Here is a 21013-nt window from a genome sequence, read left to right as displayed (position 1 = left end):
TTCCTACTTTAGCATTCCAATCCCCTATGATGAAGAGGACATCTTTTTTTGGTGTTAGTTCTAGAAGGTGTTGTAGGTCTTCATAGAACCGATCAACCTCAGCTTCTTCAGCATCAATGGTTGGGGCATAGACTTGAATTACTGTGATGTTGAATGGTTCGCCTTGGATTCGTACTGAGATCATTCTATCATTTTTAAGATTGTACCCCAGTACTGCTTTTCCCACCCTTTTGTTGACTATGAGTGCTACTCCATTTCTTCTTAGGGATTCTTGCCCACAGTAGTAGATATGATGGTCACCCTAATTAAATTCGCCCATGCCTGTCCATTTTAGTTCGCTGATTCCCAAGATGTCGATGTTCAATCTTGCCATCTCATGTTTGACCACCTCCAACTTACCTTGATTAATTGATCTGACATTCCAGGTTCCTAAACAATATTGTTCTTTACAGCATCGGATTTTCTTTTCACCACCAGACACATCCACAGCTGAGTGTCCTTTCGGCTTTGGCCCAGCCGCTTCAGTCTTTCTGGCACTACTTGGAAATACCCTCTGCTCTTCCCTAGTAGCATATTGGACACCTTCCGACCTGAGGGGCTCATCTTCCGGCGTCATCTCTTTTAGCCTTGTGATACGTTCCATGGGGTTTTCTTGGCAAGAATACTGGAGTGGGTTGCCATTTCCTTCTCCAGTGGACCACATTTTGTCAGAACTCTCTGCCATGACCTGTCCGTCTTGGGTGGCTCTGCACGGCATAGCTTATGGCTTCACTGATTTACACAAGCCCCTTCGCCACAACAAGGCAGTGATCCATGAAGGGGCGTATTCAGATACATACATATTTTTGTGCACATTTCTCCTAATACACACATTTTTGTATGCACGTTCCCAAACATATGCATTTTCTCCAAGCACTTTTTGCTAATTTTTTTTATGCACACTTTCTGCATATAGACATGTTTGTGCGTGTGTGCGTTTCCCTGTTATAACAGATTTTTGTGTGTGTGTTCTTTGGTTTACAAATTGCATTGCAAAATTTGGAGAAGTATGAATATTGCTGTAGAACTGTGTTCTGGTTCGTGCATAAGTTTAGAATGTCCAGATCTGGTAAGTCTGCATTAAAATAAGAAATAACAAATTTCTCATATCCCTAAATATATCTACAATCATCACTATGTAGCATGCTCTTGGAAATTGAGATTGATCAAGCTCTGATGTTGTAATTCAGTTTACCTTCTCAAGTAATAAAATCACTTTGTCATTTGCCATCTTTGGCAGTTCCAACTTCAGAAAGGTACACAAATAACGAAATAGATATAGATAGTGCACACAAATGTGGACCCATGATCATATCTCTGTGATACATAACTAAACAAGATATGCATGGAAATGATGCCACCATTTTAATAGGGTCTGACCTAGAATGTGGGATTGGTAGTCATTCACACTTACTCTGTTTCAGAAAATGGTTACACTGTGCTAGTTTGTTTAACAAATCCAATTAGTTCTGAGGTACCACTTTCTGAAAACGCTGATGGTGCAAGGAGGACATTTGAGATTAACTTTAAAGGATAAATGAGATTACTGGTAAAAAAGAGTCTGGAACCAGATCAAAGCAAATCCCTATCTTGGCTAATTTTTACCAGCCTTGCATTTCCAATTCAGTCAATGAATCAGTATTTCTTTTCCTATGTAACACTGATAGCCTGAGGGTATTTAGGCTGCAGTTCTTAAGTATTGTGCCAGTTCCGATATCAGAATAAGCAATGCTGCCTTTATGAATAACTTCATTCACATATATGATTTCAGTGATGTCTTTTTCATTCTTGCAGATTGAGGTATCTTGATTTGGTGTTTGTCTTTCTCCTGTGACTTCAGTTACCCCTTCCCCTTTTCTTTTCATAGTTTGATTAGATTGTAAACCTGGGGGCAAGGCTTTGTTGCATATTTTGTGTTTTATATTTTATGTCCAGCACCTTGTTATAATTAGTCTTAAGTAATAATTAGAGTTAAGAAATAATTATTCAAATTCAAGTTGGAAAGAGACTTCTGTTGTGCTTGTTGTTGCTGATGCATTAACTGGAGTTAAGTACAACGGCTTTACATAATTTGTAACCATTTCTACCGATCTAAATGAGAATTTGCTCTAAGGAAATGCATATAGAATTGCATCTAATGGAGGGAAGGTGATATGCATTTGCAATCAAGGCAGGTTTTACTAGCTATCTGCACATTGAAAAGATAAATTTGTTGGTGGTGGGTTAATCCAGGATTTGCCTTCCATAAAAGAAAGGAACCTTCCATGAGAGGAAGGGCTTCTTTTGTGGAAGGCCTCTTCACCGACTTTTGGGGGCTTCACCTCTCCCCCACACACCACAGCTCACCCCCTTTTAACAGGGTCTCCTGATCCTCTGTGTAGCATGTTCAGGGGGCTAGAAGGGCAGTTATGGGAAGGAGCACTCTACTGGCAAGGAACTCCACTTCCACCAGTGCAGTTGATCACTGGTAAATCTGGATCTAGCCCAGTGTGTTTGATAGTTATGAGTATCACTGACTAGTCTCTGGCTGTGAGTGGTCACTGGGAAATGGGGGGAGCAGACAGGGCAAAAGTTAAAAATATATCCAAAGCACAAAATGGATGTTGAGCCATACATCTAAAAACGGAGTGGCACTTGGAACTGTGGTATTGAGTATTCCATAGAAGACTGAAGAGCCAATATATTGAAAGAAGGAACTTTGTTTTTACGTCCTCGAAAAGGGATGTTGTCTGTCAGTGAAGGATGCTCCTTAAATAAAAACAACAAACAATTCCATTCCAATATATGACAACATGAAAGGCAGTTGGCAGTAGCACAGAATAGAGCTTTGCAGATGTTGTTTGCATCTTGATAAATCAAGAGGTGTAAAGACATTCCTAAAACTCAAAGCCAAATAGAAAGACATTTGGTATGCTCATATGCGATACCAAAAAGCTCCAATTCTGTATGAAAATGGCACCAAATTTCATGCATTTTCTTGATTTTTGTGGTTGTTGCACAACCTTCTGTAAATGCAGTGTTTAGGCTACACTCCTTTATTTATGTAATAGCATTTTTACCCTGCTTATCAGCCAAAAAAGGTACCCACACATTTCTTTGGTAATGCTCAACATGGCTCAGTTGAGTAGACCTGTAGACTTTTAAGGCTGCAATCCTATAACATTTACTTGGGTGTAAGTCCCACTGAACTCAGTGGGGCTTACTTCTAAGTAGACGTGTATATGAGTGCATTAATTGTACTTAAATTCAAAATATTGTGGCTTCTAATTCAGGAACATACTGTTTTTGCTCTTCTTCCCCTGTTCCCATAATTGCTTCTACATTTTGGGATGTTCCAAGTGTTATAGTATTTTACACTTCTTTTTATTATGAATTAAACTAAATGAATATGTTTGTATGCTGAGTCTAGAAGTCAATTTATTCTGTAAAAAGGAAAAAAAATCTTTCCCATTAAACCAGGCTTGCAAATAAGTCTATAGAAGTTACTAGCCACCTTTTTTTTAACTACTGTACTTAACCGTAGCTCATTATTTTAGTGTACAATCCTATGCATGTTTAGACAGAAAAAAAAGTCCTACAACTCTGAGCATGCCCCAGCTAGCATGGCTGGCTGTGGAATGCTGAGAGTTGTAACAATGTTTTTACTTAAACATGCATAGGATTGTGCCATTAGTAATTTGTGGTGTGTCAATAGTTTGAAACAACCTATTCAGCTCAATCCTATGCATGTTTATTCAGAAGTTAATCCCATAGAGTTCAGTGGGACTTACTCTCTAGTAAGTATGTTCACAAAATGGCAGCCTATGGGGCAATTCTTTATTTCCACAAACTGTTAAGTGTATGTCCGATTACAACCTGGAGTTATTACGAGACTGCATCCAGGTTTTTTTAAGAATATGTTTTACATCCACCAGCTTGACTTCAAAAGTGGGAAACATCTGCTTAATTTTTTCTATTGTGGGGAATAAAATAAAAGAGAGCTTCGGCTATTGGGTGGTATAGAAATTAAATAAATAAATAAATAAAATGTATAATAGAGTAGGATATTTGCAATGTGAGTGGACAATAGAAGTTGTGATAAACTGAATTGTGTTTGATTTTTATTATAATTGTGTTTTATATTTTATATAAATAAAATATTTATATAGAATGTGTCATAATTTCTTTTTTCTACATATGTAGTTGTAGCCTATTAATTTCATCAAAGAATTTTTGGTACATTCCTTTCTTAGTACTAAACTCTGATACAAATGTTTCAGAAGTTAGTAATCAGCTTTCGTAATTGCTGCAGGAAAAGGGAAAACACAGATAACCAGTGAATCCAAGAAATAATATCTGAGAACATTGTGTGAATCATATTGCTAGGACTTGTGTTTTCATTCCACTTGTGTTTTAAGATCCTGCATTTTAATAGGTTCCATTTGTTTACTGGATTTTATTTTAACTGACATTTTAAAAGTGTTTGAATTAAAAGTGTTTTTTTCTTTAATATATAATTTTACTTTTTTAATATTGGAAGCTGCCTCTGGAAAACCACAGAAATAAGCCAGGATATGGATGAGTTTCATGCACCCAGTACACAGTGACCATCAAGACCCAAATTTGTTTTCCATCTGGTTTTGTTTCACTTCTCTTTCTCTTTGCCCCATTCCTCTTGCTTCTGTCCCAGCTTTCCCCAACTTGGTACTCTCCAGATGTGTCCCATGGCCATGCTGGCTGGGAATTATGGGAGCTGCAGTCTAATACATCTGGAAAGCACCAGGTTGAGGAAGGCTTTTCTATCCTCATTTCCTTTTCTGCTGCATCGTCCCTCCAGACAGAAGCCGAACTGGTTGTTGCTCACCTCTGTAAATGTAATTCTTGAGTCCTTTGCTCCACTAAGCATGGCTGTGTTGGGGAAGGGGGTTTCCCTAAAGAATTACATGAATAATCATTATTCAGTTTAGTGGTCTTGAGTGCTTGTGTAAGTGGGTATTGCTCACACAAAATTTCCCCTTGAATTTTAAGATGTTGGTTCTTAAGCTACATCAAATGTAGGCTTGTGTTCAACAAAACCGTGTGCTTAGCTGTAAAGATGTGCCAAAGTACTTATCTAAATGGAAATCTTTATGCATTGGCCTAACTTCTGGCCTGCATCGCTGTATGGCTGATTACGTTTTATGGGGCAATTTGTTCCTCCCTGCACATTACTGATCCATTGTGAGAATAGTAAATAGTAACAAATGTTATTTCCTTCATAATAATGTAAAGCAGGTCGATCAAATATCATAGAACTTCTGAACACCATGTTTCAAAAAAGATTTCATAGTCTGCTGCTCAGATATCCAGTACCTCCAACAGTGCAATCCTGTTCTGGAGTCATGCTGACTGGATGAAGATCAGTTTGCACCAGCTGGGATACCCTGCACCAGCTGGGATCTGTAGTCCAACACACCTGGAGGACATCAAGTTGGAGAAGGTGCCCTACACTGTAACTCATGGGACTCTAGTGACAACTGAATGACATTGGAAAGCCATTGTAACTTTAAGGCATAAGTATTGTGCCACTGTAATGATAAGAACGGAATTAGCAAGATGCTAATCCAAGGCTGCCCCCCATATCTAAGGAGTGATTTTGACTAACTGAGTAGCCAACTGCAGCACAGCCCCAGTAATACATGTAAACCCCAGCAAAGTAGTTCATATATTACATGCACCATGCAGCTAATCACGTGGTCTCTCTCCATCTGTGAAACTATAGACATGCAGGTGGGGAGTTTGATGAGGAACTTTAGCAAAATGGAACTTTACACAAATCACCACCACCAGCAAGGCTTCTAACAGCTTTTCGGGCAGATCACTAATACATGTGTTCTCAGACTCCATACAGATACTTTGCCTCAGGATTCCAGACACACCCACCCACGAAGAACATAGGAAATTGTCTTACATGGGCTCAAGCAATTGGTCCATGTGCTCAGCTCTCCCGGGTTTCAGCCAGGAATCTTTTCCAGCCCTACTTCGGGATTGAACCCCAGGACCTTTTGCGTACAAAGCAGGTGCTCTGTCAAGAAAGTGCAACTTTACACCTGCAACTGGGGGTGCTGCCAAGCAAAGCTTTTCTTGCGCAATCACCCCGCCTCATTCACAGAGGTTTATGGGGGGTTCAGACGACAGTGTCTTCTATTTATAACCCTCCTATGTTTTCCCACCACTACTTCCATCTTTTTTCTTACCTGGAACAAAGTCCATTAAGGAAGAAAAGAGGGAAGAGCTGCACGATTCCATTGAATGTCAACCCCCTCTTCAGCATTAGGTGATATTGTGGGATCCCCGGGTTCCATGTAGGGACCATGGTGGAGGAGAAGGCAAGAAGGGAGGAGGTCCCAAGCCAGCCTTTCCCAACCGGGTGCCCTCCAGATGTGTTAGACTACAATTCCCAGCATCCCTCAGCCATCATGGCTGACTGGGGGATGCTGGGACTTGTAGTCAAACACATCTGGAGAGCACTAGGTTGGTGAAAGCTGGCCTAGACAACCCCCCTGGAAGATTACTAAGACCCTACAGTATGGATTGGCTCCAGGTTCAGATAGTTGCACTTTCCATTGAAATTAATTAGTCATGACTTAATATGACTGGACCCCTTGAAATCAATCAGGGAAGGGCCGTAGCTCAGTGGTAGAGCATATGCACGATCGTAGGTTCAATCCATGATATTGCCAAGGGCTGGGAAAACTTGCTGCCTAAAACCTGGAGAGGTGCTGCCAACATGGGTAGACAATATTGAGTTAGACGGACCAATGGACTGACTGCTGTTATAGCTGCATTGCCTCCCTGCAACCTCAAAAGAAATATTGTTCTTACTCTGCTTTTGGCATCGATGGTGAGGGAGCATAGGATTCCAACTAGTTATACTGGTGCAAGGTCTGGCATAGGAGCAGGCATTTTACCTGGACCATATGATTGCCATGTAGGGCAATAAGAATATTGTCGTCCTTTGGACTTTAATATCTAGGCCTTCATTATTATTGTCTCCTGAATATTTTAAATGAGTGGTGCAAATTCTTTAAGAGGAAATGCATAATATATTTAGAGGCAAATTAAATCGTGTCCATGCAATCTCCAGAGTACACAATAAGCTAGAAAAGACTGTTCTCATTAAAATATCTTAATGCCAACGTGGCAAGAAACAACACAAGCATCTAATTATGAGAATAATATAGGCAGCACTCTAGGATGGGCAGAGGTATAGTTTGATCTAATTTGGGGAAAGATTCCCTCTGGGTAGTCATGCCTACTGCTAACCTGAATGTTCAAAAGCCAAAGAATTGGCAGAATGCTCATGAGACTTTCAGAAACAGAGATTAATCTTTGAGTCCTTTAGGACAGCGGTCCCCAGCCTTTTTGGCACCAGGGACCGGTTTCGTGGACTACCCCCCCACCCCCCGAAATCCCCCCGGGATGGAATCTACCTGGCGGCAGCTGGTCTGGGTCCGTCCTGGGGGGATTTTGGGCAGTGGTGGGGGGGTAGCTGCGCCCGGACTGCGGACACTGCACCCGGACTGCAGACGCAAATGGCGTCCGCTGCACTCGGACTATGGACGCAAATGGCATCCAAAATAGCCAACGCCATTTGCGTCCCTGTTCTTTAAGTAATAGGCTATGTAAATCTTTATGTAGCCTATTATTGCAAAGAACACGGACACAAATGGTGCCCGCTACACCATTTGCATCCCTGTTCTTTGCAGTAATAGGCTACGTAAAGATTTACATAGCCTATTACTTGACGAACAGGGACTCAAATGGCGTCTGCTATGCGGACGCCAATGCCTCCCAACGGCCAGAGCTGGCCGGCAGCTCTGCGGACTCGCTGCGGAGCAGAGCCGGCTGGGACTGGCGAGGATTCCAGGGGGAGGGACGGATTGCCCCCCCCCCCGCAGACCGGTTCCTAACAGGCCATGGACCGGTGCTGGTCCATGGTCTGGGGGTTGGGGACCCCTGCTTTAGGATACGTGTTCACAAGCTGGAGGTGAGAGGCTAGGGGTGCTTCCAGACCAGGATGTTACCTTGCCATCTCCCTGCCTTGCAACCTTTTCCACTCATAACCCTCTCATATGTGTCTCATGGCTTCTTCTGTCTTTTTTCGTACTGTGAAAATCTGTTAAGGACAAAAAAGAAAACAGAGTACTTGCACATTTGCTTTATGATTGGTAGTACTAGGAGCCTTCTGCCTGGAAGCACCCTATATGAGCTGCGGTTTTCAAGAAAAATAAGCCCCTTCCAGCTGTTGTCAGAATATTGAAAGTGTGAACTCAAGATGTGCTTGAACAATATCAAAATAAATGAACCCCAACTTGGTTTTAGCAGTCTTTCAAGCAAAACACGGAACAACTTGGCTTGTGATTGGTTGCCCATACCTTGTAGTGGCTGGACTACATAACATAAGGTAGCAGTTTGGGAAGCGCTGTACCCCAGTGGTAGAGCACATGCTTTGCTTTGCATGCAAAAGGTCCCAGGTTTGATCCCTGGCAGATCCAGCTAGGGCTGAGAAGAACCTGACTGAAATCCTGGAAGGCTGTTGCTAATCAGTGTACACAATATTGAGATGCACATATGCTCTGACTGTATATAAGGCTGCAATCCTATACACATTTATCTGGGAGTAAGTGTCACTGAATCAACTTCTGAAGTATCCCCCCCCCCAAAAAAAAGTATGTTTTGCATGCTTTATGCAGGATTCCCTGCAAGGCAGGTTAATATTACTACACCCAAATTTGCGATGGAGAATTGAGGTTGAGAGGGTGTATTTTGCCTTTGGTCACCTAGAACTTTTCTATATGAAGCATTTATTGTGCGCTTGTGGTTCCTTTCTAATGGTTGTTTACAGGTTCTTTAGATCAGTGGTTCCCAACCTTTTCGGCACCAGGGACCAGTTTCATGGACTACCCCCCCCAAATCCCCCCGGGACGGAACCTACCTGGCGGTGGCTGGTCCAGGTCCATCCCGGGGGGATTTCGGGGGGTGGCGGGGGGTAGCGGTGCTTGGACTGCAGACGCTGCGCCCAGACTGCAGATGCAAATGGCGCCTGCTGCGCCCGTACTGCAGACGCAAATGGCGTCCGGCATAGCCAATGCCATTTGCATCCTTGTTCTTCAAGTAATAGGCTACGTAAATCTTTATGTGGCCTATTACTGCAAAGAACACGGACGCAAATGGTGCCCGCTACGCCATTTGCGTCCCTGTTCTTTGCAGTAATAGGCTACGTAAAGATTTACGTAGCCTATTACTTGGAGAACAGAGACTCAAATGGTGTCCGCTATGTGGACGCCATTTGCGTCGCAATGACTGGAGCCAGCTGGGAGCTCCACGGACTCGCTGCAGAGCGGAGCCGGCCAGGGCCAGCGAGGATTCCGGGGGGGAGGGACAGATCGCCTCTCCCCTCGCGGACCCCCGCGGACTGTTTCCTAACAGGCCACGGACTGGTACTGGTCCGTGGCCTGGGGGTTGGGGACCCCTGCTTTAGATAATGTCTTAATCCTCCAGTTTAGTTTCTGTTTTTTAAAAAACACTTTCCTGGTATTTTTAGAGTGGAGAAAATGGGGTATTATTTCTGAAAGTGAAATAAAAGGTATTTTCCTACTTTGTGTAATTGTGAAATTCTGCTATAGTGCAGCACCACCTAGAGGTTATGTAGTGTTGGACTACAACTCCCATCATCCCAAGCTAGCATGGCCATTAACTTGCGAGCTGGTGATTATGGGAGTTGCAGTCCAACACATCTGGAGGGCACCAAGTTAGGGAAGGTTCCTCTAGTACAGAGCTTTCCAGACTTTTCATGTTGGTGACACACTTTTTAGACATGCATGATTTCGTGACATGGTAATTCAGTTTTACTAGCAAACCGGAGGTTAAACTAACCCGTTATAAGAGATAAGGACACATACATAAATTGTAATAACGAAATGTATGGGGACAGAACATATCTCATGAAAACCTTTCATTTATATTTTTAAAAATATAGGATTTGTAAGATAATGACATACATCGTTGTCATTTATGAGTAACAGTATGTAAATATGTGCAAGAAAATGTGAAAAATAAACAAAATTAACTAAAGTATTTACAATATATGTTAGTACACATTGGCCCAGGTAGGAGCTCAGCTGCAAAAACACATGAAGTAGAGAAGCAAAAGTCCAACAAAAATGGTGTAAATATATATGTCTCGCTACAAGGCTATATTGCTGTAAATATTTGCAATGCCTATGTCCAGAGTCCAGTTTCAGCACTCTCTGGTGGTACACTGCCGGTGGGTGGTTAATCCACAATTACAGCAGAGTAAAAATAAAAATAAATGACAGAAGTCAAATTATAAGTGCCACGTGGTGGGTGGCTTGCTGTTTGCCACATTGGGTTTGGGAGGGTGGCTTCCCTTCAGCCAGCAGCAGGTGGGTTGACTGGGTGACAGCCTACAGCTGCGCTTACCCGGGTGATTGGGAGCACCCTGATTCTGAGGCTTCTGGCCTCCACTGAGCTCCGTTCTGACTGGCCAAGGTGGCGGACGGCCTGCTTGGTGCAGTCCCAGGCGGTGTTTCCACCCGCGCGCTACTCTCGCCTGGCCACGCAGGAGCACGGTGCAGAAGTCCGCGAAGGGCGCGATCGAAATCTCGCAGGGCTGATGGCCGCTGCCACTTCTCTGTGCCGGTGTTGACCAAGCTCTGCTCCCAGGGCGGCGCCTCCCCTCTCTTCGCCCCGCACCTCTACCTCGCCGTACTGCTCCAACACCGCCAATCACGTGCGTCCTACGTCAAGACGCCGCATGATCCTAAGCAGCTAATGTTAAAGCAGCTAAGCCTTAGCTGCTTTAACATTAGCTGCTTTAGGAAGTTCCGGGGGAGGGGCCAAGGGAAGCAAACGTGAGTAAGGGAGTTCCGCGGTGCCCTTCTGCACAATTTTCCGCATTTCGCGCGACACACCTACACACTGCCGCCGACACACTAATGTGTCGCTGCACACAGTTTGGAAAGGTCTGCTCTAGTAGGTACCTGTTTGAATAATTAAATATTCTCCATATATACAATTTTCTAACTACTCTCCCACATCTAGTTTAAAAGCTGCAATTTGGAGGATTGGTAATTTGGAGGATTGGAGGGGGTGGGGGAAGACTTGGACTGGGCAGGTAAGACAGAAGATGCCTGCTTTCTCTCAAATTTCAACTGCCATTTCTGCCCAGAAAGATTCATGGTTTCTAAGATTACTTTTATCTGAATGGGGGAAAGGAAACTTATACCTTTTGTGTGGTGCTTAGGATGACCTATTATTCTGCATATTTGTTAGGAAATACAGGTTTCCAAAAAAGATGAAAAATTCACCTGCTTTACATATCGAACATTGATGATCTTAAAGGTCAAAACATAAGAACATAGGAAGAGTTATGCTGGATCAGGCCAAGGGTCCATCTAGTCCAGCATTCTGTCCACACAGTGGCCAACCAACTGTCCATGGGAAACCCACAAGCAAGACATGAGTACAACAGCACCCTCATGCCCATGTTCCCTAGCAACTGGTGTACATAGGCAGACTGCCTCTGGTATTGGAGGTAGCACATGGGCACAGAACTATGCCCTTGATGGTAATTAACCTGAGTTAAGGCCAGCATTCTTTTTCCACTTGTGCATCAGTATTTGGGAACAGAAAAGCAACTTTCTCAGTATTTGCAGCCTACATTTTTAATGAAAACGGCCTACTTGCCATGATCACTAGTCTGGTTTAGTCTGATTTGATTTGAAAGTAATTAGACATTAATATGATTTCCATTAACTCACCCATGTCTCCTTAGACAAGCAACAGCAGGAACATTTTTCCGGGTGTTCAGTCCATGAGTAGGTTTGACGAATCTGTCAAGTGTGATTCCGCTCAGTTTCTCATTTTTTCTAACATTAAGTTCATCCCATCCAGTTTCTGCATCAGAGATTTTTTTCCTAACATGTCTGTATGAAAATTGTCCCGTCCTGTCCCATTCCATCCAATTTGATTTCTCTTTGGCAGCGGGAGCGTGTGTATCTGTGACCTGCAGGTGATCAAATGAGACCGCATGAGCAACATTTTGCACAAGCTCAGAGTTTAGTGTTTTAAAGACCACAAAGAATCTGACAAGCTACCCCTTCATTCCCCTACCACTTCAGTTGCTTATGTTGGAAACCATCCTAATAATTATAATTAATGATAAAATAGGCTTTGAAGCTGTTTTTAAAAAGCAAACCCCCCTACAGCATTTTAACTTCCTTTGAGTTGTATTTAGGTTTATAAACAGTTTTATATTGTTCGCAAAATATTATCTGTATGGTCGGAGGTAGAGATGTCAAGGCCTGGAAACAAACAAAAAAAGTGGGGAAGAACCCAGTACTTCTACTTTTTTTAATTGAGTTTTCTCCCCTGTTTTTCCCCCAGGGATTCTTGGAAAATGGGGGCGGGGGGAGTTTCCGCCTGATTTTTCCCCAATTTCCCCCCAAGCCTTCACATTTGGCATAGGGAGAGAAAACATCGATTCCTGCATTGAGCAGGGGGTTGGACTCGATGGCCTTGTAGGCCCCTTCCAACCCCACTATTCTATTCTATGATTCTATGATCAATGTTGTTTTTTGTTATAGAAGAGATGCCTTCAGTGGATTATACCAGTTGTCAAACATTTTTCAAAGGCAGTGCAGTGTAGTGGTTAGAGTGTCTGGCTAGGTGCTGGGAGACCCGCTTTCAAAATCCCCACTCAGCCATGAAGTTCTCTGGGTGACCTTGTGCCAGTACCATGCTCTCAGCCTAACTTATCTGCTATTGCGAGGATAAAGGGGAGGGGGAACTGTGCATGCCTCTCTGACCTTAGAGGGAGGGTGAGACAAAACTGTTAGAAAGAAACCATGAGAATTATACATAAGGAAACATGCAGCATTTGGTAGAACCATTGGGGAGGGCTCCCCTCCAATATATGTTTAGTTCTTGCCCATTTCAAAATGGAATAAGGTTAATTAAAGCCAGTGGCAGGGCCCTAAATGGGTGCCAGCTGGCATTTGCTTGATCTCATTTGGTATTTTATATATTTTTTATATATTAGTCAATAGCAGAACTGGCATTTGTTTTAAAGCTGCCCTTGGCGTGACAGACCAGTCAATAATATTCAGTTCATCCAAGCGTGTTACATTTTTTGTTTTGAACCTCTTAGTGAAGTGGTTATGCCCTTTGAAGCTTGCTGTGTGATAAACCCCACATTGTCTGGTGGTTTCCCACCTTTTTGCAGTTTATTCCTCATTCCAAATGGTTGAAATGCCTCTCCTAAGGCTTCGTTTCTTGCAGGCAGAGCTTTAAGCTAAAACATGCTGGTATGTTTGGTGTTTTTGGCTCCACCCCTTTTGCCCCGCCCACCACTGGAATCTCTCCCCCCCCCAACCTTCCCCAAATGTCATTTGGCCCTCAGGCTGAAAGAGTTTTTACACTCACTGACGCTAGTGAGGCTGTGACAAAACTGAGTTCTGAACCAGGGACTTGGTTTTTTAGCTACTTCGCTGCTGTCTACAGTCTATGTTTCAGAGTGGTAATGCCCATTGGAAAGTAGAGCTCTGATCCTCCATTATGTCTTGCTAGGCAAGGTGCTGATTTTGTCCCAAGTTCTGCATTTGATCCCCAAGGGAGAGGGTAGGGAGTTCCCTAGTTTGTTTTGATGGTGGTTCTCATGACTGATCCAAAATGATGTCAATGGGACTGAGTACCTTAACTGGGAACTGCTTGTTTGCTAGCCTTGTTTCATATTGATAAGAGGGCAGCAATATTCTCTGCCACCTCATTTTGTCCATATATTGTGCATCAGATCTTTAACATTTGTATTTATTCAGAATTTTACTCCTGCTATTGTGGACTTTGAGCGAGGATTGGCAGGTTTCAAGTAGTTCTGGCATTTGCATATGAAAAGCAGCTTGAAGATAGCCTATTATGTATTAGAAATGTTTCTTCCTAAATTTTACATTATTATTAAATTGTCAACTAGTAATTTTTTTGGAAACAGTTAGTTTTTCCAGTCCCCAACCTCCCTTTAATGCAGCTGTTGCCATTTTAAAATCCTCCTCAGAGGTCCCTCCCAGTTAGAAACTACAGATTTTGAAAGCCTTTTACACATTCAACCAACATTCATACCTCTACTATACTCATGACAAAGAGAAACATTGATTAAGCAGGGAAGCTTGAATAAGAACAACGGAGGGAGGCACACCAAATAATTCTTAGTAAAGGCTTTTTAAATGCTGTATAAATGTCTCCATTATTTCTTCACACATATTCTTCCGTACTTTGATTTATATATGCTGCTAGTTCCTTGGCTGCTACACTTGCTAACAGTAAAATGCTGTTCATGTCTACTCAGAAGAAAATGTGTATTCATTGAACACTGAGTTCAATACCCAGGAAACTGGGTATTGGATTGCAGCCTAATGTTTATATACAGATATCTTCATCTTTTTATTTTGCCATTTATGTAGTACCTGCCTTTTTAGTAAACATTACTGCTTTTCTGATCCAAATTTGTTGTTCCTTTTTTATATTCCAACCAGCTGGAATGTATCCTAATATTGATACTATGAAAGGCCATTTCCCACACATTCCTGAGACCAGATGAATTATGCTTACCTACCTGTTCCCAGAATGCAACACGTACTAGACATTCCCCATACATGCACCGTAAAGCAGCCTCCCCTGACCTGGTATCCTCCAGATGTTTTGGACCACAGCTTCCAGGATTCCTGACCATTGGCTATGCTGGCTAGGGCTGATAATAGTTGATGGGAACTGAAGTCCCAGACATCTGGAGGGCAGCAGGTTGGGGAAGGCTATGCTAAAGGGACTCCATACCTCCCACAACCCCTCCAAGCTCCAGTAGTATTCCACTGTTTTTATAAAAACATTTCACCGGAGCTTAATGTATTCTGTGAAGAATTTTAGATGTGAGACGACTAATTCATCAGGGAATGTCAGCTATAATACTTTGCTCCGGGAAAGTTTTTATTGTTTTCCATAACAATCGGTGCTCTATTATCCGTTGTTGTTGTTATTATTATTACTACTACTACTACCATTATTTCAAATACTGGTAAACATATTCCCAAACTAATGATGCCTTTTCCTTCAGAAACACTACAAGTGCACCTAGGCAAAACAGTTACTCTAAGTCAACCTGGTGCCTTGCAGATCTTTTGGACTATAACTCCTATCAGCCCCAGCCAGCACAACCAATGATCAGGGATGGGAATTGTAGTCCAAAACATCTGGAGGGGGCCATGCTGGGGAAGGCTGTTCTTAAGCACATGTCTTAATTGAATATTTGAGGTGCATGTTCTTATTTCTTCTGAGGTCTTCAAATCTATAAAATTTATCCTATGAATTAATCAATTGGCAGTTGACTTATCTACATGTCTCCTCAGGAGTAAGTCTCATTGATTGCAATGTGGTTTACTTCCAGGAATGCAGGTATTGGATTGTGGATTGAGACAGATATAACACCTTTTGTGGACCACTGATTCCATAAAATTACAAGTCTTATTTTTGATTTTTGATTCCCAGATGTTCCATAACCCCAGGGCACGGTCAGAGGGCATATGGTACAGCCACCTTGCTGAAGCAAAGCAGGGTCTGGTCAGTGCCTGGATGGAAAACCAAGCAGAAACCCCAAGGATGCTGCTTTGAGTTCCAAGATGGAAGAAAGGCAGACTATAAATGTGCTAAATAAATAACATTTGAGATGTTTTACAATGCCCAAAGGAGTATTTGAACTACTAGGAGGGCAGAGTGCCTGAGGGTACCAGAAAGAAGTACCTGGAGGGATGTGAAGGGGTAATAGATGGCTCCAGAGCATTCATTCAAGGGGATAAAAGGATGTTAGAGTCAAATGAAAGCTGATAAGTATCCATGCTATATTCCCATGGTTTTCTGAAAAGCATTTCTTATTAATACGTAATATATTGTGCAACACTGCTTGGAGAATGACGGCGTTCTGTCTTGGGAGGGTCCATAAGTCTGTGGCAAGACACATGCTTTGCTGTATGCAGGAGGTCTGAGGTTTCAGCCCCTCGCATCTCCAGCTAAAAGGATATCATCTTGTTTATGTCCCTAGTGAGGTCTGTCTGTCCCCTTCCTTAATTTTAGGAGCCAGGTTATGTCCTTTTTATTAGTGTGAGCATTTATTTTTTATAAACAGGAAATTTTATTTTATCTGCCATGCTACTAGCTGTTTTATCTGGCATTTTACTGTGTTGTGTTGCTCTTAAACTTTGCTCTATTAGGTTTTTGTTTGATATTTTAGCTGTGTTTTATTGCAGTCCGGTTTTGGAAACTTTGACTTAAAAGTGAAAAGTGGGTTATACATTTTTTTAACACAAACATCTAATTAATTTCACTTCTGGTTTGATGTTTTTCTACTTGCTTTACATTTTACATCCGACCCATTTTAACATTTTTAGTATAATTTCAGAAGGATTTGTTTGACTCAGTATACGCTGATCCAGACAAAACTGAGCTAGCTTTCACATGTCGTTCTCACTCACAGACAGGCAGTTATCCCTGCTGCCAGGAACTCTGATTAATATGGACAAGCAAAGAAAGAGAGAGATGACCTCTGCAGCTTCCTTTTGTCAAAGATGTGTGGCTGTTTTCTCAGAATGTGACGTGCAGAAAAGAGACAGTCAAACATTCTTAAAATACTATTATTGTTTTTTAAGCATGGGAAATAGGAGCAAACCTCTGGTGAAGCTCTGAATAAAAAAATTAAAATAAAGGGGGTGGGTGGCAGAATATAGAGCAGCCCAAATTAACTCCATTCCACAAATTAAAGAGGGAATCTTCCTTGCAAGTCATTCCCTCCAATTATATAAAAAAATTATCTTCTGGTTGTTAGGCTTCAGTTTGTTTCCTTGCTTTGTTTACTGCTTGTTCTTTGCCTCTCCCCCCCACCTGACCTTCTCAATTACTATTCCTTCCCTTCCCATTTTTTAACACTTCTTCTGTATTCTTATTAAAAAAACAAAAATTAAAAATTAGAAAAACCCTTTCTCTTCTTTTAGGCTTTAGATAAAGTGTTAGTGTTATTTCCCTTCTCCCCACCCCTTAGCTTGTATAGTAGTTTTTTATTTCTGTATCTGCTTTTCTTTGGGTCTCGTGTGTGTTTGTGTGTGCGTGTGCGCGCGTGTGCGCATACTGTGTGAGTGCAGCATACACATTATTGTGCACCAGGAAACTGTGTGTGGTCAAAGCAGTACATACATAGTCCAATATTCTGTGGGGCAAAGCACTACACACAATACAGATATGAAGCATCTTAGGGGTATCACTACGCATGATGCTGTTCTTGTTTGCCTGTTGGTTGTTTCCCTTGTGTACATCAAATGACTATAAGAAGAATATGATCAGGCTGGGCTATGTGCATTTTTTAAAAGAGTTTGCTTCATCTTAACCTTCCTTTTTTTCCAAATGGGGAAAAGGCTGCCAAAATGATCAGGGGGCTAGAACAACTCTTGTATACGGATAGACTTCAATGTTTGGGCTATTTAATTTAGGAAAAAGGCAAAGAAGCGGGGAGATTTATAAAAATATATGGAGTAGAGAAAGCGGAGCAGTGCAATAAATAATCTCCACTGAGTTCAGTGTAACTTACTCCCAGGTAATGTGTATTGAAGCCAAAGACAGGTTTAACTTTTTTTCTTCCCTTAATGAGAAGAGCCATCCAGTGAAGCTGAATAATGGCAGATTCAGGACAGACAGCAGGAAAGTACTATGGGAAATGGGTTATTTTGCTCTTCAAAAACGCCCACACCAGAGATTAGGGATAGTGACCTCCTAATGGTCACCTTAAACACCTTCTGATTAGGATCTTTAATCCCCTGTGTGGCTTGACAGGGTTTTTTTTACCTTTTGTTTTAGTTTTTGAGAAAAGGAAAATTTATGCATGGCTAGCACAAAAGCCACTGGACCTAACTCTCTGAAATTTGGCAGGTTCATTCACCTCCATAGGGGCTGCCACGTCCCCAAATTCCATGCACTTATGTGGATGCCCCCCAAATATATAGCTCTTTGCTTTGACAGATTTTCTTGAAAAAGCAAATTTTACCTGTGGCTAGCACAAAAACCACTGGATCTAAGTGTCCGAAATTTGGCAGGTTCAGTCACCTCCATAGGGGTTGCCAGGTCTCCAAACGTCATGTATTTATCACAAAAACTAAAAATGTTATGGCCATTTCTGTTTTCCAATGCAAGTCAATGGGAATATATAAAATCCAAATAATTCAGCTTTCCAAATCTTGCTTTGGATCCAGAATCCGAAGAGGGTCAGATTGGGGTCAGATTAGTCCGAAGCGGATCGGGGCTGAATCCAAAGCTCCAACTTGCCCTCCGAAGCGGGTTGGGGGGCCTTACAGCCCTACTATAGATTGTCCTGACAGAGACAACTGCTCACACAGCTTCTATGAGCACTCCCTGTGAATTCTTTAAGTGTAGACTAATGAAATAAAGTCCCTCTCTAGAATGTGCAGCAGTTATCAAACTATCAGCATAGCAACCCTCGCCAAGCAGATGTGTTGGACTGCAACTCCCATATTTCCCAGCCAACATGGCCAATGCCCATGCTGGCTGGGAATGATGGGAGTTGCAGTTCAATGCATTAGAGGGCACCAGGTTGAGGAAGGCTGCTGTAACATATGGTTGCAAACAAACCCTGGGAGCCCATTGAAGTTTTGGAGTATGCCTTGAGTGCGCTCTTGTCCTTTGGCAGTCCAAGCAAAGTGCCTTGGGCTGTCCTTGCCCTCCTTCCCCCTTGCAGAGATACTTAATAGTCCTGCTACTCTGTTAATTCAGTTGTTGGTGGCAGCTCCTAATTTGTTGGGATATTTTAGGATAAGTTTAGTCCCACTGGTAAAGCAACCCATAACCTAGTCTTCCCCAACCTGGTGTCCTCCAGATGTTTGGAACTTCAACTCCCATCAGCCCCAGCCAGGATGGCTAATGATCAGGAATCTTGGGAATTGTAATCCTAAACATCTGGAGGGCACCAAGTTGGGGAAAGCTATCATAACCCATTTAACAGGCCAGGTTAATGGAGAAAGGGAAAGACTTTGAAGGAGCCCAGGGTATGTCGCAATGACTTTAGGTTACAATGTTAACATTCTAAAGATAGTTAATTTTCTCACATCTAGAATATGGCGGTCTGGGCTTGGACTCCTACAGTATTGCGGTGGCAGAAGAACTGGGAAATATTCGCTGTGGAGGTGTTCCCATGGCAATTGGAGTGCAAGCTGACATGGCTACCTCTTCCCTGACAAGGTAACTTTCCAAAGAAAACCCCTGGGATCATTTCCTTTACTTTAAAGTGTGTGTTGCTTAGGGAACAGTAGAATTTCCTAAATCCTTGGAACATACAAGAGAGCAACAGCTTTAAATCTAGCTCCATGCAGAACGAAGGGAGAGGAAAAAATAAGATGGGTCTACGCATTCATTTCAACGTTACTCATGTTTTACTTCAGGACATAAATACAGTAAAGCAAAACCAAGAGTAGTTATTTTAATAAGTTTTAATCAAAAGTGTTGTTGTTGGAATAAGTGGTTACATATCACATGTTGTTGTGCCACTGTCAGATCAGTTGATGAAAGGCAGGATAGATATTTCTTTAATAAACAAAAACAGTACAGATAATGTTTGACAATATTTTCACCTCAAATGTTTTTATTTGTACATGTTTGCCACAATCTAGCAAAGGAGAGCGGAAAGGAGCTGCCATTTCCTGGTTCAATATTTCGCTTTAGGCAAGCTGCTATTATTTTGCACAAGGGATATAATACTACTGGTCTATCATACTGGATGATAGCAAGGGCATAACGTAACACCCAGGAAAACCACTAAATAAAATATAAACACTAAACAAAGCAATTTATTATTCCATCCCGTTGCTAGTTTGCAAGGCATCCAGTACAATGCAGTGTATTGCTTGTAATGAGAAATTGCCTTCTTATCAATCTTGCAGTGTGACCACATCTAAGAAAACTCTGGCTAGGAGCCCATTAAGGACCTGCAGAAACATGTTACTTTTTTTCTCTCTATCCATTTTCTCCATATCATGCATAATTTTATATGCCTTTATCATCCCCCCCCCCTTACTCGCCTTTTTTTCTAGACTAAAAAGCTCCAAACATTATAACCTTTCTTTGTAGGATGTTTGCTCCAGCCCCCTAGTCATTTTGGTTGTTGTTTTCTGCACTGTTGTTCTTTACAATATTCTTTTTGAGGTGTAGCGACCGGAACCGTGCTCAGTATTCCAAGTGTGGTCACATTGATGATATTGGCAGTTTTCTTTTTGATCCCTTTCAATTTCATGTGAATTCGCTATTCCAGCTGATCTGGTTATGCTGCCTTGGTGGGGCAAACTTGTCCGCGCTTCATGTTGCGAAGCGCCAGAGATGCCTGTGGCTTTAGATTTAGGCATATTAAAGTTGAGTTATCATGCTGTAGATGACCAAGTGTGGATTTAAATCCTATAGAATTACCTTTCACGTATACAATCCAGGGTTGCCAAGGAAACAAATAGCGATTGCTTATAACACAAGAGACGGAGAGCTATATATAAAAAGTCACTTTGTCTCCTTCCCCAGCTTCACTGCCATTTGAATTAATTCTATTCTTGAGTGTATCTGAACAAGCTGCAAATGTAGGTATTTTCTGATCCTTTGTTCAGTATGAAGGCTGCATTTTCCCCTTTGCCTTTAAATATGTGCGGTGTAAACCTATTGGTAGGATATAGGTGTCATAGTTCTTTATTTAACTGTTTTCCATTTATTGGACTGCAGAGGATAAATTGGCAGTTTTATGCAATAAGGCTTTGCAAGGCAGTCCCCAGAACAGGCTTTTTTTAATGTTTCATTCTTCTGTGTGGTTTCAAACAAATCAATGAATAGCTGAAGCATGGCTTCATTCCCCCAC

The 21013-nt window shown here is 42.0% G+C and overlaps 1 protein-coding gene across 13 annotated transcripts in view; it reads left to right on the top strand.

Moving 5' to 3' along the window:
• LOC146344989 (putative acyl-CoA dehydrogenase 6) overlaps positions 1–21013 on the top strand; it is a 174839-nt gene that overhangs the window by 20071 nt on the left and 133755 nt on the right. For all 13 annotated transcript variants that reach the window (XM_084858795.1, XM_084858802.1, XM_084858799.1 and 10 more), the window contains one exon: positions 19236–19362. In XM_084858795.1, the coding sequence (XP_084714921.1) occupies positions 19236–19362 (127 nt within the window). The remainder of the gene's footprint in view (positions 1–19235; positions 19363–21013) is intronic.

Source organism: Heloderma suspectum, chromosome 5 (assembly GCF_057233095.1).
Source record: "Heloderma suspectum isolate Gila_16-S chromosome 5, 16-S_ref, whole genome shotgun sequence".
Lineage (NCBI taxonomy): Eukaryota > Metazoa > Chordata > Lepidosauria > Squamata > Helodermatidae > Heloderma > Heloderma suspectum.
The sequence above is the reverse complement of the archived record's forward strand: the minus strand, read 5'-3'. Positions and strand labels throughout refer to the sequence as shown.